Below are 20590 nucleotides of genomic sequence, written 5' to 3' on the forward strand. Positions count from 1 at the left end.
GAACTAAAAGAAAAGAAGCAAAAGCAATTGAAACAAGTAAATTTTCCTTCAAAGACGGCCATCTAGGGCTGTATTTATTGGGAATTGACAAACTGCGAGTAGGAAAAAGGGGGAAATTCGATTCCAAACAAGGAAATAAATATAATGGAGTAGTTGTGAGCAGCAGAAAATATCAAGCATTGGGCGTGGAATCTTGTTTTGCCTTAAGAACAACCTCCTCTGTGGTGGTGCCAATGATCTCGTTCGCACGTTTCAGTCCTACGCTGTTATATCGTCCAAGGGTATCCTAAATTCATTCATAGCCATAGCCATAGGCATGGGTAATTAATTAGAACGAGTGAGTATTACTAGCACTACTAACGTTTGATCGTAAGCCTTACCCGAGTAACAATTCCCAATTTCTCCAACTTCTGAACTGCATCGTCCACATCAAAATTACAGTCGTCGTTAAACTGTTCCTTGATTAGTTCCTCACACCGCTTGTCCAGATCCTGCAACACATTCATAAACATAACACTTCAATTCAACTTTGTTGCAATATTCTTATGATAGGAACAGGAAGAGATCCAATCCAAGAGGAGATACATATATCATACAAGTAAGGTAGCTTTCCCTTGTTCCATTAATATGTAAAACGAAATTATCACCTCCTTCACCTGCAAATACATTCAACAAGAATATTTTGTTACTGCACCAATAAATAAAAATACGTTAATGTCCAGTCCAACAAAAATTCATCCGAAATTATCAGGCTTACTTCCTGTTGAATCACATCATCGCACAAGTGAAGGAGAGTACCCCGTCCGCTATCCAATTGTTTTTCATACATGGACTGTGTTATCAAGTTCTGATACTGAGCCAAGTTCTGCTGATAACTACACGTACGGTACGGTCATGCCGATGCATATTATTGATATTGAAATTGAAATTGAGAGAATGTGCCAACCCACCCAACCAATTTCAGGACATATGAATATTACAACAAAATACCTAACCTGAAGTATGTCTTAGCAAAGTAACCAATCACAGTGGAAATAATCGCAAAAATGACCCAAAGATCAATTTGAGGCATTTCGAGCGAAGTAACAACTGCAACCTGCCGTAACACAAACAAATGGTGATTACCATTAAGCTGCATTTTCACAATACAAAAGAAAAATGACAAGGTTACTGTGCAGCAGCAATACAAACTTCATTGCTGCTATCAAGAAACTGACCAGCCCTACTACAGCAGAGCCAACGAACGTGAGCCAGTCCATTGGAGTTAATCCTGGGTTCTTCTTCTCAGGCTGTGTGAAAGACAAAAGGTTTCATTTCTTACTCCAGTGCATCACTTATATGCATGTTACTTCAACGGGAAAATATAAAGCACTGTACAAATGCCCTGAGGGAGACAGTGATAGATAGAGATACTCACAAGAACAATCTCCATATCGGCCATTGGAATGTTTTTAAAATGTTTAACATATATTCCCCGCTCTTCATTATCTTCGGTACTTGCTCGCCTGAAGAGTCATAATTCTTCTTGTCAATAAATTACTTTTTCAAGGTCCTTTCGAAAAAGGTAATGCAAAAGAAGATAGTTCATAAAATAGAAAGTAGTACCTGTAAACAACAATAATCCTATCAAAAGTTGGCTCTTGGATTGTGTTCTTGCACAGCAAATTTTGAATGCTGAAGGACACAGCATATATTTGTCATGAAGTGGAAATAATCAAACTAAGATTGAATCGAAGGCATATATAATAGTCAACCTCAGTTCCATTTTTTCAATACGGATTCGTTCAACAAACAAGTCCTCTGGATCTTGGTCAGGGAGGCGAATATTATCATCCTTCTTTGGATCTATCTTGCTCTGTGCCTCTTTCTTTTTTGAAAAGAAATTTTCTGTCCTGCAAGAACAAAATAATCAACAAGATTCTATTTGCACAATGATGTTATGGTCAAGTGACTTGAAGTTGTTCAACTATGTTGGTTGGATTAAAATTATTAATCATAACTAGTTTCTCTAGCTACAAATACGGAACATTCCATCCAGAAATTAAGAAGAACTTAAAGCAACTTACTTGGTTAGTCTTAAAAGATATTTCCAGCAACGTGCAATGATCATGTCCACTTTCTCCATGATAAAGTAATCTGAAGTCTTATCAAGTCCAATGCCGCGTCGGAAGATGACGTACTGAAGCAAGACAACATCAAATGAGCCACTCGAATTTTAACAAGGGATTTGAAACTTGCAGATGTTTGTTTGCAGTATTTGAAAATACCTTATCAGCAAAATCTGGAATGTTTGGGCAAGGATGCGTGTTAAAGTATTTCCTCAAAAGTTTATTGTCAAGCTACGTAACATATTGGGATCAGCAACCAAACGTGAAGATCGCATCACATAAAAACCAAAGTTCCAATGAAGCAATTTTGCTGAACAGAAACTAGTGATGGAAGGAAAACATTTTGGTGAGACGGTACAAACCTTAGATTCATCAACAACGATGGGAAGGTTTAGAAGATACTGCCCCGACTGCGCAACCTCAATTTCTTCGTTAGTTGCAATCTTGAAATTACTCTTTTCCATCACCTGTAAAAGGAGTTGGCAGTGCATAATTTGTATCATTTGAAGATTTCCTGTTTCTTTTTCTCTTGTTCATTTTACTTGTATGGGGCGCCGGGGGTATAGAAATGAAAACAAGAATAAGAAGGGGAAGCACAGCAGCCACAGAATAGAACCTGAAACAAGTACTTGAGGAAGTTCTGTTCAAGTACATCAATTTCTTGAGGAGAAAGCTTCTGCTGCTCCAATTTCTGACTCCCATGGACAGGATCAAACAGGGAGTATAGTTGCTGAGTGTATAGAATTGACAAATACACAATGTCAAAGTTAAACAAAACTTGATGAGATATCGGAAATAAATAATTGAAATTTGGGACATGCATGAATAATATCTGGAAAAGAAAAGCGAAAAGATGATCCGGAGCATAGCGTATTGTTCGCATATGAAATGCATACCATCAAATCCTCAAATTGAAGGAGATACCAAGCCCGAATTGTGTACTCGACTCTCTTACAGAGCTTGAGAAACTCAGCACGATCAGAACTTTCCTCTAGAGAATATTTGAGAACCAGGTTCCGGTTAGCAAGAATTACAAAGACAGTCAAAGGCAATGGCATGATTAGATCATTACAAGTACAAAGTACAAACCGATGAGGTTGGCCAAGGTCATGAAGAGTTTGGGCTTGAGAACTTGAATGGCAGATTCACGCTCTAACCGAATCACGTCTTTCTTACCCATTTTCCTTTTTCTTCTTGTTGAGCCTTTGGCTTTGAGATTAATTCAGCTCTCTGTAACTCTCTAATTCTAATAAGCCTAGCTATTACTTAGTTTCATTCATGCCTTTTCTTTCTCACAAGCAGAGAGAGAGAGAGAGAGAGATGCATGCACGCAGTTAATGGGAAGGGAAGAGAAAAGGAGGAGGTAGGGAACGATCCCATCCAAGTGGTAACTGCCGCCACTTTCATCTCCGCAGCGACGACTGACGACCCTGCAAACATTTGCCTTCCTACAATAGTGCGCCTTTTAACGTCTCAAGTCGGATTTGGGGGATCCCCGTTGTTTTAGTAGCTCTCTCTTCTGCTCGACCTCTCCATCTATCTTTTTCTGGTTGTCGTACTTGTTTACTGCGTAGCTTCCCCCCACCCTACTTCCACTACATCCTCTTCTTGTACGTAACTTACACTTGTAATAAAACCATAACCTAAACCCTGCGAGTTTCGGACCACAAAATTAAATAAATAATTACGCAAAGTTTTGAGGTTAATGCAGGTTGATTTTTTCGGCTTTTTTTTTTTTTTTTTTTTTTTTTTTTTTTTTTGGGGTTTTGTGGAGGGGGTTGGTTAATTTTCAACACAGAAGGAAACGCTATTAGACAGCATCCCCGTGCGTTCTGTGCCAAATTTTACAACGATCCAGTTGCTTGCGGGATTGCATTGTATTCCAAGAGCAACCGACATTTCCCATACATAGACAGAGGCACTGGCAACAATTCAAATCCCGACATTTTCGATCAGATTTCATTCAACCACATCTTCATTTTCAAGTCTTGTGTAAAACAAGGTTGCTCACCAAATGCCAATACTGCTGCTGCTGTTAGAAACAGTGTCACTAGAAAGCACGATCCACCTACGAGACTCGTGTTTGATCATCTCAGCTCAGTGGATGATAATGGTGATGGGGCATACTCAAACAGAAACGCTGCAAAACACTAACTTCGATAGACGACGATGGTAAAAGCATTCAACATTTCATGAGAGGACGAGAGTTTGGAAATGCCAGCCAACAACCAAAGCCATGATATGCTAATATTCAAGCATTTGCCTCTACAGAAAACTTTAAAAGCCTCCAAAAAATTATTCCAAGATAGTTCTCCATAAACAGAGAATAAGAAGAAAAAAGGATTCCCAATGAAAAATAAAATTCTAAACTACCAACTAACAAATTTGAGATGCCAGGAATTGTCCAATAATCCCACGGTCTCCCCCCCCAACCCCTGCCTGCTGCTCTCTGTCTCTGCCCCCATCTAACATATATGTACACGCTGCTGAGTTGGCCCTTGTATAGGTATGTACAAAGTCAAAAACCTATCTCCAACTCTGCACTTTCATCTACTGTAACCCTCACTTGTCACCATTTCCTGTTTACGTTACCATGCAAGAAAATTGTCTTACGGGTTCCACGACCTCAAGAATGGTTTACCCATTGGATCACGTAAACCAGAGTTCTGATGCGGTAAATTCATCCATTGCATATCATCATGTATCATGGGAGTGGCTGCTTCATGCCCACCCAAGTAATCAAGTTCAGCTCCAGCTTGTGGTACAACATTTCCGAACCTCGGAGTAACCCCACCCACCGTTCCATAGCTCCTAGAGGACATGAACTGCTCAGCGGGGGCTACGGGATGGTAAGGGCTACTTGCTCGCAATTGGTTACTATGAGGTAGAACACTGAATAAGCTTTGATCTGCGTTCGTACCATTCCCAATGGTCTGACTTGTGGCACTAGTACCACCAGAAAACCAATTATGACTCAACACTTCTCCACCATGTAAGTGAGATTGCTGAGGTCCTGGCATACGAACACTATTGACAGCCCAATCCTGCACTTCAACTGGAGCCGAATGTTCCGGCCTTGAAATTAAGTAACTACCTCCATCAGAGTAAATGTTCTCAGGTAATCTTGGTTGCATGTATACCTCGCTCTCTCTCTTCTGCCCTTGCTCCAGAGGCAGTGACTGGTGTTGCTGCTCTTCAAAATGCGCTGAAAACTGACCATCACCTATAAACACATTGGCTGGTGGCTGGAATTCCAACCCTGTCTGTTTCTTCTCAGGATTGTAAGATAGCATGCTCTGGCCCTTAAAGAGAGATTGAAGCATTTCATTTTGATCTTGGTTTCGGTAAGAACTGAAGGAACCATTCTCTGATTGTATGTGCATTAAATCTTTCCCACTGTCTCTCACAGGCAAGTCGGACTCTATAGCACCTAAGTGTGTCTGCTGAACTTGATTAACTTGTAGATGTGCAAGCGATAACTCACTGGCAGATGAATATGCGTGACATGTGGTAGAATCATAGTAAGAATGTGGCACATTAACTGCCTTCCAGACATCTCCACTAGCACATAATTGTGCTCCCTCGTTTACTGGAGTATCTGCAGTACTCAGATTCTCCGTGTAATCAGGTACATTTGGAGGAAAATGATCTGATTCTATAATGATATGCTTTTCTGAATCATTATCCGACTCTGCACTGAAATGTTCATCTGAATCTGTATCTGTGGGGTTGCACTCATGACCTCCACTAAGCTTCTGTGGAGAGTTGTCATCTTCTTCCATGTCCGTGGGGTTGCACTCGTCACCCTGTAGGATGCCGGGTACAGACTTTCCATCATCTTCCATGTCTGTGGGGTTGCACTCATCACCATGTAGGAAGCTGGGTAAAGACTTTTCATCATCTTCCATGGGAGATTGACAGTTTGTTGCTCCAATATCTATCTCATCCTGAAGCACATGTTCAAGGTTGTGACCACCTTCGTCATCCTGAACACCCCATCACAAACCAGCCCATAAAATATCTCACACAACAATGGAGACAGGTTCATTAAGAAACGGATGGCTACCACCAGATTGATAAAGGTAGATACGTCCACTAAAACGGAAAAAGAAAGAAAAAAAAAAGGAAAGGGGGTGGGGGGGAGATAAAGGCAGAATCACTAACCTCTATCAGAGACCTTAGCCTCCTTTTCATGTCCTTCTCCAAAGACTTTGTCATTTGCCATCTTTGTAAATGCATTTCTATCCAGTTTGCATAAGCTGCCGGGATATCTTTAATTGCCAATTGCAACCTGTATAAAGAAGACTATACTTTGAGGAGGCAGACAATCAAATATAGAGTAAAATATATATTTCACTAGACACTAACCAGTGCTGATGTAACTTCTTCTGTTCTTCTTCCACAAAGACTTCATATGGTTGTACAACAAAGTTATCAAGGTTACCTAAAACCCGCTCGAGAGACCTGGACTGAATGCTTTTGCCAGACTGCTTCAGGCTCTTAACAATTTCATACTGCTTCTTGCTAATCTGAAATAGTTAAAAAGCACCCATTCAGCAAGAGCCTCTTTACAATTAGAATGTTATATATCATGACCCAGAGCAACAAGTACACAGAAAAAAGATGGCTCTGTGTGTAGGAAGAGAGAGAGAGAGAGAGAGAGAGAGAGAGAGAGAAAGGAGTGTCTTGTCTATGTGTTGGTTTACTGGGCTCGAAAAATAAAACAAATTATGGATGTTAATATATGCTAGTTGCCAACAGTTACATAGGAAAAAGTTAAAACCCATTCAAATAAACAACTTAGAGGCAATGAGTTCCAAACATAATTGTGTTCAAAACCTAACATCTGATTACAACTTTTTTCTACTTGACTTACTTGTCCTACTTAACAGGGAAATGGGATAATTCTGTGTCTATGCTCAGAAGCCATTAAGGTATGTGTCTGGCCATTTAAGTTTAACAAGCGACCACTGATCCCAAAACTCAACCCTGAGAGGTGACTGATTAGGTTACGCAGATTTACAGAATCCATCCATAATTTTATTAAGTTTCAGAATTACCAAATGAACACCAACCTTAACATACGACATGTATTTAGCACCATCGCTACTGTAGATATTGCGCTTGTGTAGATTGTCTCCTTTTTTGGATCTTGCTCCTGCATTAAGTGCTCCATCTGGTGTAACCCACAAATTTCTACCTTTGTCCTTTAGGAAGCCTTTCTCACAGATCCTGACACAATAAAAACTTATAGATCTCATGCACATCCAAAGTAGATTGATATATAAATGTAGCAAAAATCATCAAACGTCAACTAAACATACAGTAAGTAGCCATAGCCAAGTACGTTTATAATTTAAGAAAATTAAAATGAACCTGGAGCACATAGGCGCTCTGGTAGGACTAAATGTGGATAGCTGAATTACCTGTTCTGAAATTCTCCTCCCTTGTTCACTGAGGAAATCTGGTTATCACTACTGCATGCTTTCTCCCAAGAACAAGATTCAGATGTAACCATGGCATTTTCCTCAAGATCATGCAATCTGGATTCATTTGCATGTGAAAAAATTGGTTTCTCGACATCAATTCTTAACCTGCATAAAGTATAATCCCCATGAGAATAGCACCAAAAGGCTCCAAGTAATCTGTCAAATGACTAAATGAAGGGAAAAACACAATTTGAACAAGAATTCCTCCTCCTTATAAATTGGTACTTGGTTGAGCATCAAAGGGAAGGTTTGGCATTCATTAAGCTCATAATTATGAGATGAAAAAAAAAGAAGAAAATACAGTGAGCATCAACCTCCACATATTCTGCACAATTTCCTTTTCAGGATCCTTACAGCTTGCGCATCTCTCCTTCAACTTCTGTAAATATGCAATCATACTGCCATAAAAACCATAAAAGGGATTGTGACGGTATGTTTTAGTGCAAGAGAGCCTTTCGAAAACAGTATTATATGTATTACAGAAAAAAGTGGAAAAGCGTAACGTACTCATTATGGTACATCTGCAACTCATTGTAGAATGTTTTCTTATCAGTTATTAGATATTGTTCCCTACGAAGTATGGCATCAGGATGGAAATCACCTGAGCAAAGTGAAGCACCCCTGAAAGCATATATCTCAATTAAAATCATTGGTACACTATGGAATTAAACTATTAGTCATAAAAGAAGCTACTATTTAAAACTCACAAAGCTACAATAACTTCTTTCTTTTCTTTCATGTTAGAAATTAGAATCCTCTAAAAGTGATACCTAGTACATGCACAACATACAATGTTTGAAAAAGAATTTAACAGAAAACAACAGAAAAGTTTCTTGTTTTAAATTTTCTGATCAAACAGATGGAACAGTACAATATTGATGTAACAAACTTTTCCAATTTTAATGTAACAAACTTTTCCCAACCACATGAAACCCATTTTCTTACAAGAAACATGAACTAATTTAAATTTTGATTAGTCTACAAAAAACAATATTTAGCAGTGCTGCATTTATTTACTCTTAAAAATATAAAAGAAACAAAATTAAAGGAAAAGAGAAGAGGAAAGGGACTGCATCAATACAAGTATAACATAAAAATACGTACCATTTAAGTAAAGGGTTTCCAAAGTCAAAGCAATCCCCAGCAAGCAATGCTTGCACAACTTCCTCTGCCTCTTGTCCGCTAGGAAGAAGCTGCATAAGATGATTCTTCTCATTCTCAGACAGCTGAGTATTCCAAACCTGCATCATTGTTTAAACAATAGCATATTAGTTGCATTAATACAACATAAAGTAGATACATACTTGTGGCTAACCGTAAATTAAAAGCTACCTCATATGAAAGCACATCTTCCAAATTTTCCAAATCATAGATTCCCTCAGGAACAGCAAAAACATCTGCCAATGTATTAAAGCTGTTGAAAGCAAAATCAAAAAAAGGCTTCAAATTTCTCCTACTTATGCCAATTTGATCCCTTTTGGCGACTACCATGTTCTGATTCCCATCCCACTGAAGAGAAATATGAGAGTTCACGTCTGAATCATCCTGAAGCAATCCAATATTTTTCTTTTTTGCTATATGTTGCTCCCTAGAATTGCAACCCTTTCTCTGCTGATCAGCCGCCATTAGCACAAGATGTCAAACAAAGCTCCGTCAAAGCATTATACCGTCATACATTATTACCTTTAACACATGCCGTCGTTTTTAATTGAACCTGAGATCAAATATCAAACATTTACAAGTACATTATAATCCATAGCTACAAAATGCCTCATAAATCAACTAAAACTGTAACCCGAAACAAGTGGTGAACAAAATCAATGCAGCTAACTGGACTGGAGTGAGTCCATCTATCAGTTTGAACTGAGTACTTGCTTTGTAAATTGTAAGGCACTTTAAAGGAGTAAGCTACTATAAAGATAGAGTCAACGTCCAACCTCAATTTATTTATGGAGAATTCAATGGCATTACTTGAACAATTTAATCCCTCAAATGCGAATCAAAACACCCCTGAATTGTGCCAAATTAAAACAAACAAACAATTATATTAAAAAGATTAAAAATTGCACGCATTGAAATAAAGAAAACTGAAATACCATAAAAAGATTAAAAATTGAACGCTACAACAGCAACTTATGGATGGAAGACGCATTCCCCAGATACCCATACATATTCGCTGACGATTGGAAACCCACTTAGGAACCAAATTGACAATGAAAACCAACCGGATATGAAAAATTAAAGAAAAGAAAAGGGATAAAACATACAAGAAACGCATTCAAATACCTCATGCAGAAATTGAAAACGGGAACCCAAGACAACGGAATGCGTAATTTGGCAGGAAAAAGAAAAGAAAAAGACAATACCTGAAACATCTGGTGATTGTTTAAGGCCTCGAACAGAAAGCCAATTAAATGCGGAGAACTGCAGTGAAAACCCAGAAAAAAAATTGGGAATTTGCCCTGAGAAAAAACCCAATTAAAATGCGGAGAGAGAGAGAGTGTTGGAGAGTGGGGGGGGGAGCGTTTCGTATTATCGGATTGGGTTGAGGAGTTGGGTGAGAGACGTACGCCCACACCACACAGCATAAGAGAGCGTGAGAGAGACAGATGAGACGAGTGTGCGTGGCTTCGGCAAAACCGTTAATTTAACATTGAACGGTTCATTGGCGCGCTCGGGCGCGGCGCAGCGCGGCTCAAGTCTCAGCTTCTACGCTTGCTCGGAGGCTGCGTCGATCCCTGGTTCCTGATTCCTGATTGCAGCAGCAAGGTATGCGGTTAAGATAGAGTTTGAGAGAGTTCAAGTGTCTTTAGAAAACGTTTTTTATTCTTTTTATTCTTTTATTTTGTAGGATAAAATACTCCTCTAATGAACTTAAACTTTTAATTTGAAGGTTACATGGTTCAATTTGAGTTTCTTTTCCAAACGGTTCAATTTGAGTTTGGGTCAACCACTGTTATAGAAGGATGCAAATACACAATTAGCAAAAAAATAAAATTAAATGAGTCAAATCAGCAACAAATAAGAAGGCAAAAATTTGTGCTTTGTATAAATCTGTTGGGTTAGTAATGAAATTTATCTTTTTTCAAAAAAAAAAAAAAAAAAATTGTGCTTTATGCATGGCTTGGCTGCTAACATGACATTGATAGCGAGCCGTTCGAGTTGCCGTTGGAAACAAACTGGGAAGTTGACGGCAGTGTTTTAGGGGATTGGAGGTTTTTGGAGCCCGTGGACTTCTGGCCCTCGAGTAAACGGTTTATCCTTTTCTTATTCTTCCGCCTTCCGGCATTCTCTCTCTCCATGGATAGTAATACGCCTTTACCACTTACGGTTTTTATATGTTTATTTATTTATTTATGAAGAAAATGGAGCCGAAAAAGCCCAAAATACAAACGTTTTCCTTCCCATTTTTGGTTAGAAAGACCCCGAAAATAGTTTTTTATTAACCTTGATTTTTCATTTTAGTTGGACTTTGAATGATGGTATAATCGACGTAATTTAGAGGCCGGGCCTCGTTCGTAAAGCCCATATCCAAATTTCCCCGCCCTTGCTGGCCGGGGGAGAGGAGAGGAGAGTTCCAGATAAGGGAAGTAAGGGAAGCGGATTAATTGGCATTAATTTAATTCCATTCCAAAATAAAATAAAAAAGATGACAAAATTTTCAAGACAATTCATCATCATCTATTAGCTATCTCTGCTTTGTGTAATTGTATAATTTCCCCGCCTTTTTTGCCCACTCTCTCCCTCCATCTTTCTCATTGTTGTTCTTGCTGCTGCTGCTGCTGCTGCTGCTGTTGCAGTTGTTCCCTCTGATCAGATCTCTGGGGGATTAGTTGTTTTATATTGAAAGACAATTACCTACTTTTTGGTTGTCGAGAAAACTAATTTAAGTGACTGGAAACATTAACCACTTTTAGTTTATCCAATAAACCTTCAACTTAATTTTTGAAGGTTTTCGACTGACATTGAATGGTAATGCTGGATTTTGAGCTCCTCCGGATGATGAAGAAGATGAATCTTTCCCAGCCTCAAGCTTTGAGATATTACATGCTGCGGCAGGACAGTCAATCACGAATCAATATCTACAACCTCAAGCTCTAGCCATTGATCCGTTGCAGTAGCATCTTCGTCCCTGACAGATTCTCACGCTGTATCATCACATATCATCAAGACAAGTGCTTGCCCTTGCACTTAAGTACAAGTACTTGGCACTTCTTTTATTTGTTTTAACTAACTAATTAGTTGTTGGTTATTTAATTTACCTCTCTAGTCTCCTACAGACAAGCAAAGCAAGTTAACAGAAGTACAAGGAACACCCTTGCTAAGAGTAAGAGCCTAAGAGCCTAAGAGGAACAGGAAAGATGCTTCAGAAACGAATTCTATTTTTTCTCCCAGATCAACCTATAAAAAGACTACTCCTCCTCATCGTAATGTTCCAGCTCATCGCTATACCCCTCCTCATCGCTGGGCTCCTGTTTGTCACATTGTTCCTCCCCATCACTCTGCTCCTCCTCATCGGAATATTGCTCCTCCTCCTGCTGGCTAGAATAGATATCCTGGATTTGTATTCGAGTGTAATACACCAATTCAGAGGGTGTAGTGCGCCGCAAATTGTAGTGTTGAATTGCATGAGATGAGCAAATTGTAATCTATCTTGCTGTTTTCAATCAAATTCTCCAGCTTTGAATTGAATTGTTTGTTCAAGTAGACCACATTTGACTGAATCATGTGATAAACAGATGCTTTTACATAACAAAAGAAATGGTCTGAATACAAGAAACCAAGCTTCTTGAAGCTCTTCGTCAATCTTCAATGGCCATGGCCATGCTGTAATTATTAGGCTGGGATTGGGAAGGAAGAGAGTAAAGAGGGCGAGGAAACAGCAGCTTCAGACGGAAAGCATCCACGCCGTTCAAGTAGTACCGGAATAGCCTCTTTGCCCGTATAAATCCAAGACGCCCGTACAGCGCCAGCGCTCCTTTATTTGTCACTTCCGCCTCCAGCGTTACCTGAATCCAATCCAATCAATCGATCAATCAAATCATTCGTGACAACGGCGGCGACGCTAGGGCCCCAAAAGCAGATTGATTTTATTTACGAAATTAGAGAGATACCTCTTCGCAGCCAGATTCCTTCATGACTTGGATAGATCTGCTAACTAGTTGGGTGGCGATGCCTTTGCCTCTGTAGGGTTTGATGACGACGAGCATAGCGATGTACCCTCTGTAGGTGTTGCGGTGCTCCCCCATCTTGCACACCACTGTCCCCACGCACCTGCCTCCGTGGAACGCCATGAAACAGAGCTGCGGCCACAGATACACGAAGTACCGATAGGTGAAGATGGAGTACGGCTCGCTCAGTTCTTGGTCCACCAGGCCCATTATTAGAGGCAGGTGCTCTTCTCCTCCATAGCTCAAGTACTCTATCTCCAACGCCGCCGACGACGACAAATGTACCTTGTCAATCTCACCCCCTCCTCCTCCGCCGCCGCCGCTTTCTTCTTCTTCTTCTTCTTCTTTCTTACTGATTCCTTCCGGTTCCATTTTTTCTTGGGGTCAAAATTCCAATTCCATCACTATCTTTCCTGTGCGTTTCATTCTGTGTTTATGTACGACTGGACTCCACGATTTTCAGACGACGCAGATGACAACGCAATTGGATTTGATTGGACTGGACTGGACTGGGCCAAACCTTTTTATCCATCCCAATTTAAATGTTTATATCTCTCCATGACTCGGCCCAACACAATCATTAGTTTTGTGTGACCGACTCCATTTTTCACGTTTTACACTTTTACTAGCATGATTTAGGGATGTATTCAATTGAAATTTTGAGGGATTTTAATTATTTTAATGAATTCAGGGTATTCAATCTGGATTTTAAGTATTTCTCTGAAATTCAATGTGTATTCAATTATAATTTTAAGATAGTTTATTAAAATCTTTATAAATGCGAGTGTATTCAATTAGAATTTTAAATAAGTTTATAATATTCCAAGTGTATTCAATTAGAATTAGAATTAGAATTTAAAGAATTTGGCAAAGTGGAGGAATTAGAGGGAATTGGATAAATTTTGTAGTGTATTTTAATCATCCACAAATCTTACCTCTCCCAATGAGATTTCAAGGGAATTGAATCAAAATTTTGCATGGAATCTCTACAAATTAGTTAAACACCATAAAAATCCATGAATTTATAAATCTATTAAAATATCTCAAATTCCCAATTGCATACACCCCCCTTAGTCAACAATCAATTCCTAAAGGTGACTGAGGACAAAACTTCAATTTTTTTAGGTCACTTAGTACTACGGTCTAGTAGTATTTCTCTTATTTTTACATGATAAGTCTTAGGTTCGATTCTCGCAAAAAACGAATTTGAACCACATTATTGCTAACCCATTGTGAGGCTAAGTCCATTTCTCTTTTAGTATAGATAATATCGTTTGTTTAAATAAAAAATATATATACAATCGTCTGTGCTAGCTTTAAGTTCACACGCAAGAGTAACGTACTTAATAGCTTATTTATGTTTATATATGAATATGTTCTTATATATTTAGATTGAAATCGTGATTTGCTTAAAACGCTTGGTACTTTTTTTTTCAAAAGCGTAGTTTGGTACTTAATAACGCAGTGTAATAAAAAAAAAGGCAAATTATGATTTTAGTTTTGGGAAGGTTCCCCTTTGTTGTCAGAGGCTTTAATTTCATGATTTAAAATCTACAACTTAAAACTTGTTGAAATTTAAGAATAATAACTTTGTTGTAAAATCGACGATGTGTGCAGTGGAATAAATAAAATAAGACACAAAATTTACGATGTTCATCTACAGACAGTATGGCTGGAGTACGTCTTCGAAGCAGCAGTGATGCTTTCATTATAATTTAGAATAATAAGAGTACAAAATAACTCTCTCTATTATCTCATTTTCTCTTCCTCTCTTCTCTCTCTTCCTCTTCCGTGAGCCTTGTGGCTTCTATGTATTTGCTCTCATCCTCAACATTCCTTTTTATAGGCACAGATGATAGTGTTTGCTGCCTTGCTGCCTTGCTGCCAGCTAAGCTATAGTGTTCTAAAGTGGTTGATATAGTCATCCATTACATCATTTAGTGGTCAGCCATCAATGTTTACAACAGACTTAAATTTGTTAATTTTTTAACAAAAATAGAAGTTAGCACTCTTTGAGCATATGCGATGTGTTTTAGATTACTTTTACATTTGTCACTCGTGCTTGCTAATTTGTTTGATGACATTGACCAAATGAAGTTATTTGTCCTTTTACATAGGTTAAATCGCAAAACTAAAATTAAGCAAAATAGAAAAGTGAATCGAATGGGATATGACGTGCCAAAATCTGGGCCGCCCGCTAAATATATCGACAACACGGTCGTTTCCCTATTGGGTTTGTTCCAAAATTCCAATTTGTCATCGCAAGAGAAAATTGGGTTTGCCCGTTTTTATTCTCTCTCTCTCTCTCTCCACAGGCAGCATTTGTACAGCGGCGAAGCCCAAATACCATTTCGCAGCGCAACAGTCGTAAACCTGAAAACCAGAACAATAATTACAAAAAGAAGAAAAATAAAAAGGGAAAAAAATGTTGAGGGTTGCGGCGAGGAGGCTCTCTTCTGTGTCCGCGTCGCCATGGAGGTCCAACCAGGCTGCCACCGCCTCCTCCTCTATCCTGTCCCGAAATCTCATCGACGGCCGTGACTTCTCTGATGAGCTCAGATCCGCCTATTTCACCCCTGACTTGCATCTTCCGTCCAGAGGTTAGGGTTCCCCTCATTTCTCTTCCTCTTTCGTGGCTACTGCTTATTTAGGGTATTTTCCCCAAATTCTTCGGCAGGAATCTGTTATTTAGGGTATTTCATCAGAGTTTAATTGCTATTTTTTTTGGGAATTGTTTGATACTATGCATTTTGGGGATGTGCAATTAGTTTAGTCTTATATTTAGCTGCCATTGATGCTGAATTTAATTCGCCACAATAATAATTCTGTATATTTCTGTTAAAATTACTTATAGAAGAAGAAAAGAAAAGACCAAGGAAAAAGGTCACGAAGCATCAAGTTTCAGTCTGAATGTTATTGGCTATTCGACGTCTTTAATAGCTGTTCCAAAGTTCACGGCTTTTAGTAATTATTCAAGTGTTGTGTCAATCAATGGCTTTTATTCTTATATTTCTCTTGCTCTAATTGATCCATTTCTTCAGGTTTTGCGTCTGGTTCACTGACCCCTTCTGGGGACAACAATCTAGTTCCAGACGTTCCGCCAACTGTGGCAGCTGTCAAGAATCCTAGTTCAAAGATAGTTTATGACGAGTACAACCATGAGCGTTACCCTCCAGGTGACCCCAGCAAGCGTGCATTTGCCTACTTTGTCCTCACAGGTGGTAGGTTTGTCTATGCTTCTCTGATTCGTCTGCTTATCCTTAAGTTTGTGCTAAGCATGTCAGCCAGTAAGGATGTTCTTGCCATGGCCTCGCTCGAGGTTGATCTCTCGAGCATTGAGCCAGGTTCAACTGTGACTGTTAAGTGGCGTGGAAAGCCAGTCTTCATCAGACGCCGAACTGACGATGATATCAAGCTGGCAAATAGTGTAGATGTTAATTCTCTCCGTGATCCGCAGCAAGATGCTGAGAGGGTTAAAAACCCTGAATGGCTCATTGTTGTGGGAGTCTGCACGCATCTGGGTTGCATTCCCTTGCCGAATGCTGGTGACTTTGGTGGATGGTTTTGTCCATGCCATGGTTCCCACTATGATATTTCGGGAAGGATCCGCAAGGGACCAGCACCATACAATTTGGAGGTACCCACTTATTCCTTCTTGGAGGAGAACAAGTTACTGATTGGTTGAAAACTGTCGTTTCTGGATGAGTTCTTTTTCATAAGTTAATCAGATAATGTCGAAGATTTGTTACAAACACTTTTGCTTTTACTCTCTTTCCCCCTTGGTGGTGTTTAGAAATAGGGTTTTCATATTATGTAACTCTCGCTGGGTGGTGTTGCTATGGATTGTCAATAAGTTGCCTTGGCTTTGCTGAGCATCAACCGTACCAAAAGCGCCAAACTTTGCTCAACTGAGGATTCTGTTATTTATTTGGTCATTTATGCATCAAGAAAACTTTACTTATCTGTTGCGGCTTATTATTATTGTTACCAAATTGCGTTATGGTGCTCTCTGCCTCGATCATTAGATGCTGTGTTTGGATGAGGGATTGCAAAGTATCAAGGGATACGGGGGCTACTACGGTACTACGGAAGTAGTATGAATAGGTCAAATTGAATGATTGTGTATACATATCTCAAAATCTTTCAAGGATCTAATACAAGAACGGCTTCATTTCCTAGTACTCTGAGCAAAACATTGAATTTGACTACAGATATAGAGGTATTTCTTTATCTCTCGAATATGCCCTTAACATACACCATTCCTTTCTCACTCAGTTGAAGCTCCTTTCTCATTTGCTCTACCTGCTGATCATCCCCTTGAACGATGATCTCTGACTGCGCACCGTCGTCTATGACCATCATTTTGACCTTGATCTGCTCCTTTCGCGATGCTCGCTTCCAGTAATATGCGCCCCTGTGTTCCATTATGAAAACATCAGTACCTTTTTCGGTTTTGGAGCACACGTGCAATTTGACACGGAGAAGTGAAATGGAATTGAAGAGTGAGGTTGCAGGCAGTGCTTACGCCAATGGACTCAAGGCGGTGAGCAAAAACCAGTTATTGCCGAAATCAGGAACAGTTAAGGTAAGAACAAGAGCTACACTTGCGAGGCTGATGCAGGTGCAAAAAATAAGCAATGCCGCTTGGCCTCGACTTGGAACCATTATGCCTTCAAACCTTCATACCATTCAAAGACAAGACATAAGTATTTGAACGTATCTACGACTACATAGATGTTTGAAAAAACTTCCTGCCAATGGCAGGCAAACAATAAAAACCGTGGTGCAAACAAACACACATCACATATGGAGATTTCAAAAAGAAAAAGATAACATGTTATAGTTCATGGATAGCAAGCATGGTTCGTGACCTCGTCACTAATTCAATTTATGTTGAACGAAGAAATGGACGTCAACTTTCAAATTGAGTAAGTTGAATGTAGATAAGGTGGAGGTGGGGCTTACGTAATGGTCTCCCCTCTATCAGTGACCACAAAATTGTTGCGAGTGAAAAAGGATAAGATTTCACCAGCGACTTGGCTTGGTGCCTTCTTCTCTTCACCTATAAACGTCTTTTGAACTACCTGAAATTCCACATATATGTACATATTAACAACTATAAGGGAAATCGAAGAGGAGGGCATAATTAATCTATACATGTAACAAGTGAAATTTGACCTTGGATTTAACAGAACGTTTGATGAGGGACCAAAGGCCAGGAACAGAGATGACGAAGAGACCCAGGGATGTGTAGTAACTGGCCAACGAATAACCCACGGCGCCTTCTGCAGCTCCAACCACAAACATGAGGGAGCTGCTGATGCTGCTGCTGGATGCGTTCAGTTGCTGCGGTGGTTCCAGTAAGAGTGGTACCAGATACGACGACGTACTAACAAGAGACTCGTGGAGGGAGCTCATCACCACCTCTCTCTTCTTGTTGGTTCCTAATGAACGCTGGCTCAGCCGCCATGGCTGCAGCTGCCTCTGCTGGTCATGGGTTACGTGGAGTATATTCAGAGAACGAGAACTAAGAGGATTTGAATGTGGGTGCAGAGGGGATGATAGCACTTTCGCTGCCATTGCTCGCTCGCTTGCTCCCTCCCTCCCTCAAGAAAAAAGAGTAGAGACAGGTGGAGAGAGATAAGGATTTAGTTTTTCTGTTTACTAGCACAGAGAGGCCAGGCTCCTCCTGTCTGTGGTCCTGTGGTGTGGAGTGTGGAGGTCCAACTCCTAAAATACAGAGTGAATTATATGTGAACGTGATAGACTGACTGATAGCCAAGCCAAGCAAACTGCCGGCTCCCTACAAACGAAATGGATAATGGACGTGTTGGTGTTTTGGGCCTATACCCTCGCAAATGGCCCAAATCCATGAACGAAGAGGCAAGCAGGTACTAGAATTTATTTATCTTATTTTAAGAAGACATCTATCAAAATTGTCATATGTACTATCTGTCTGATACAAGTAAGGCCCACCAACATTGGTGGGCTCCATCTCCAGTAAAAAAGTAATATAAATGTGGTAAACCATGATATTTTGCACAAAACTCGACACACTTTTCAATACAAGCGGCCTCACATGATAGTACAGCCCGCATTTATTAAAGAGTTGTTAAACAAATGTACCACTTCACTGTGTCCAAGTAGTTTTATTATAAACCAAATGCCACTCGATAAGGCCTTTCATTTTGGTAAGTTTGAGTTTCTACATATAAGATTAAAAACACCTCAAAGCAAAATTTCAAATCTTTCAATACAACGATATCTTTATATCAAAGAGTGAGGGTTTAGACCACTTGATGCGAATGCAAAATCTCATGTTCAAACACCAAATAGTACCAATAAAAAAAAACACTTAAACTAGGTATGCGGCTTGTAATTCAATAATAACGCTTATCCTAGCATCAGATGTCCAAATTTGATTCACTGTCTTACACTATTGATTGTTTGATAATAGTTTAATAAATTATTAAATTAAAGGATATGCAAAAAGTATCACTGAATGATAGTTACCTTCTCATTGAATGATTTACATGTGTATTCACTAATGTTTACCTACCATGAATGAAGTGGAAAGTAACAAGTATAATGTGTTCACTAACATTCAAATGAATAAAAAGTGGATAGGTCTCGATGAGTTTGTGTATGAAAATGAAGGTATTGTGACATTCCACATCGTCAGGGGAGTGATCCTTAAATATATATTCCCATCCTTACCTAGCACGAGGCCTTTTGGGAGCTCACTGGCTTCGGGTTCCGTAGGAACTCCGAAGTTAAGCGAGTAGCGCGCGAGAGCATTCCCAGGATGGGTGACCCATCGGGAAGTTCTCGTGTGAGTTCCCAGAAACAAAACTGTGAGGGCGTGGTCGGGGCCCAAAGCGGACAATATCATGCTACGGTGGTGGAGTGAGCTCGGGAAGTGGTCCCCCCGAGCGGGGATGTGACAGGTATCCTAAGTAAACATACCTTAAGAGCATATTTAACAATTTATCTAAATGTGACTCTTTAAATACAATTTTGTTGACCCGAATAAAACTAAAATTTGTTGATTCACAAATTTGCTTCTGCATACTCCATTTTATATTACTTTCCATCATGTGAACCTTTTTCAATATTTAATTTTTGGGAAAATGTTAGACAACAACACGATAGTATAATATAAAGAACATTTAAATTTAGAGAGTTTTACGACATTTTCTAAATTTGAAAGCTTATGTGACAATTATTTTTTTTGAACAACATTTGACAGCTTTGTTGAAGCACAAAAGAATCTATGAGCACTTTAAAAATGATTTTATTTTTTATTATTTTTAAATATAAATTTGAGCACATATAACGAGGTATCCTTACTTTGTTTCTTTGAAAAACAAAGAGATAAAAAGTTCGTTTAGATGTGTTTTTCAAATGATTAAAAACGTTTTTCACCATATTTTTGAAAGCAATTATTAGTAAAAATGCTAATAAATCCTGGAAAATCACTTTAAGTGTTTCCCGGAAGAATCACATAACATGTGTTTTTTGTAGAAAACACTTAAAGTGCTTTTGGAACCAAAAAATATTTTATCTAAAAGCAGCACTTTTAGTCATTTGAAAAACACATATAAACGAGCCCAAAAATATTTTTATTTTCACATTTGCTCTGTTATTTTTTTCCTTTTTCAAATGGATGACGTTAAGGAGGCCATATTTTATAGATTATATATAAATTATCTCTCTGATAGATATATGAATAATAACATGAGTATGTTTTACCTCAATTAGAAAAATGATTTAAATGTGATTTACAAAAGCAAGTGACCATTCCTTACATGACGGCGTGAGT

General features: G+C 39.1%; 5 protein-coding genes across 8 annotated transcripts; 1 reads left to right on the forward strand and 4 right to left on the reverse strand.

The window, feature by feature from the left end:
* Positions 1 to 52: 52 nt before the first annotated feature.
* Positions 53 to 4149, reverse strand: LOC137740129 (uncharacterized). The gene is made up of 15 exons (XM_068479941.1): positions 3198 to 4149; positions 3005 to 3099; positions 2725 to 2838; positions 2471 to 2575; positions 2268 to 2339; positions 2067 to 2179; positions 1755 to 1892; positions 1606 to 1674; positions 1418 to 1505; positions 1218 to 1289; positions 996 to 1096; positions 758 to 875; positions 597 to 656; positions 381 to 491; positions 53 to 286 (listed from the first exon to the last, which is right to left on the reverse strand). The coding sequence occupies exons 1-15, from the start codon at positions 3286 to 3288 to the stop codon at positions 173 to 175; spliced, it is 1461 nt and encodes a 486-aa protein (XP_068336042.1). The 5' UTR covers positions 3289 to 4149; the 3' UTR covers positions 53 to 172.
* A 174-nt stretch (positions 4150 to 4323) lies between these two features.
* On the reverse strand, positions 4324 to 10391 carry LOC137740128 (uncharacterized). 3 transcript variants are annotated; one of them, XM_068479940.1, is made up of 11 exons: positions 9964 to 10391; positions 9535 to 9607; positions 8930 to 9311; positions 8702 to 8838; positions 8105 to 8218; positions 7912 to 7995; positions 7535 to 7702; positions 7184 to 7340; positions 6477 to 6637; positions 6273 to 6399; positions 4324 to 6055 (listed from the first exon to the last, which is right to left on the reverse strand). In XM_068479940.1, the coding sequence occupies exons 3-11, from the start codon at positions 9221 to 9223 to the stop codon at positions 4718 to 4720; spliced, it is 2580 nt and encodes an 859-aa protein (XP_068336041.1). In that variant the 5' UTR covers positions 9224 to 9311; positions 9535 to 9607; positions 9964 to 10391; the 3' UTR covers positions 4324 to 4717. The 3 variants fall into 3 exon arrangements, with proteins under 3 accessions (XP_068336041.1, XP_068336038.1, XP_068336039.1); XM_068479937.1 differs by having other exon boundaries at positions 4324 to 6094; positions 9964 to 10389; XM_068479938.1 differs by lacking the exon at positions 9535 to 9607 and having other exon boundaries at positions 4324 to 6094; positions 9964 to 10389.
* A 1867-nt stretch (positions 10392 to 12258) lies between these two features.
* Positions 12259 to 13202, reverse strand: LOC137740131 (N-alpha-acetyltransferase MAK3-like). Its single transcript, XM_068479943.1, has 2 exons — positions 12712 to 13202; positions 12259 to 12606 (listed from the first exon to the last, which is right to left on the reverse strand). Exons 1-2 carry the CDS (start codon positions 13138 to 13140, stop codon positions 12400 to 12402), a joined length of 636 nt encoding a protein of 211 aa, XP_068336044.1. The 5' UTR covers positions 13141 to 13202; the 3' UTR covers positions 12259 to 12399.
* A 1807-nt stretch (positions 13203 to 15009) lies between these two features.
* LOC137739117 (cytochrome b-c1 complex subunit Rieske-4, mitochondrial-like) lies at positions 15010 to 16729 on the forward strand. The gene is made up of 2 exons (XM_068478611.1): positions 15010 to 15368; positions 15810 to 16729. Exons 1-2 carry the CDS (start codon positions 15194 to 15196, stop codon positions 16451 to 16453), a joined length of 819 nt encoding a protein of 272 aa, XP_068334712.1. The 5' UTR covers positions 15010 to 15193; the 3' UTR covers positions 16454 to 16729.
* A 119-nt stretch (positions 16730 to 16848) lies between these two features.
* LOC137739116 (protein COFACTOR ASSEMBLY OF COMPLEX C SUBUNIT B CCB1, chloroplastic-like) lies at positions 16849 to 18688 on the reverse strand. Of its 2 annotated transcripts, XM_068478609.1 has the most exons (4): positions 17947 to 18489; positions 17734 to 17852; positions 17294 to 17446; positions 16849 to 17182 (listed from the first exon to the last, which is right to left on the reverse strand). In XM_068478609.1, exons 1-4 carry the CDS (start codon positions 18346 to 18348, stop codon positions 16996 to 16998), a joined length of 861 nt encoding a protein of 286 aa, XP_068334710.1. In that variant the 5' UTR covers positions 18349 to 18489; the 3' UTR covers positions 16849 to 16995. The 2 variants fall into 2 exon arrangements, with proteins under 2 accessions (XP_068334710.1, XP_068334711.1); XM_068478610.1 differs by lacking the exon at positions 17294 to 17446 and having other exon boundaries at positions 17947 to 18688.
* Positions 18689 to 20590: the final 1902 nt, after the last annotated feature.

This window comes from Pyrus communis, chromosome 7 (genome assembly GCF_963583255.1).
Source record: "Pyrus communis chromosome 7, drPyrComm1.1, whole genome shotgun sequence".
Taxonomy (NCBI): Eukaryota; Viridiplantae; Streptophyta; class Magnoliopsida; order Rosales; family Rosaceae; genus Pyrus; species Pyrus communis.

Excerpts from the sequence above, each read along its gene's own strand:
- LOC137740129 (XM_068479941.1), bottom strand. The coding sequence starts at position 3,288 with ATGGGTAAGAAAGACGTGATTCGGTTAGAGCGTGAATCTGCCATTCAA. Across the intron at positions 1,893-2,066 it reads TATCTTTTAAGACTAACCAA|GACAGAAAATTTCTTTTCAA; the intron begins GTAAGTTGCTTT and ends TTGTTCTTGCAG. Across the intron at positions 1,506-1,605 it reads AGGATTATTGTTGTTTACAG|GCGAGCAAGTACCGAAGATA; the intron begins GTACTACTTTCT and ends ATGACTCTTCAG.
- LOC137740128 (XM_068479938.1), bottom strand. The coding sequence starts at position 9,223 with ATGGCGGCTGATCAGCAGAGAAAGGGTTGCAATTCTAGGGAGCAACAT. Across the intron at positions 8,839-8,929 it reads AAGATGTGCTTTCATATGAG|GTTTGGAATACTCAGCTGTC; the intron begins GTAGCTTTTAAT and ends ACAATGATGCAG. Across the intron at positions 6,095-6,272 it reads GGCTAAGGTCTCTGATAGAG|GATGACGAAGGTGGTCACAA; the intron begins GTTAGTGATTCT and ends TGGGGTGTTCAG.
- LOC137740131 (XM_068479943.1), bottom strand. The coding sequence starts at position 13,140 with ATGGAACCGGAAGGAATCAGTAAGAAAGAAGAAGAAGAAGAAGAAGAA. Across the intron at positions 12,607-12,711 it reads AGGAATCTGGCTGCGAAGAG|GTAACGCTGGAGGCGGAAGT; the intron begins GTATCTCTCTAA and ends GATTGGATTCAG.
- LOC137739117 (XM_068478611.1), top strand. The coding sequence starts at position 15,194 with ATGTTGAGGGTTGCGGCGAGGAGGCTCTCTTCTGTGTCCGCGTCGCCA. Across the intron at positions 15,369-15,809 it reads CTTGCATCTTCCGTCCAGAG|GTTTTGCGTCTGGTTCACTG; the intron begins GTTAGGGTTCCC and ends CCATTTCTTCAG.
- LOC137739116 (XM_068478609.1), bottom strand. The coding sequence starts at position 18,348 with ATGGCAGCGAAAGTGCTATCATCCCCTCTGCACCCACATTCAAATCCT. Across the intron at positions 17,853-17,946 it reads AACGTTCTGTTAAATCCAAG|GTAGTTCAAAAGACGTTTAT; the intron begins GTCAAATTTCAC and ends GTGGAATTTCAG. Across the intron at positions 17,183-17,293 it reads ACCGCCTTGAGTCCATTGGC|GGGCGCATATTACTGGAAGC; the intron begins GTAAGCACTGCC and ends AATGGAACACAG.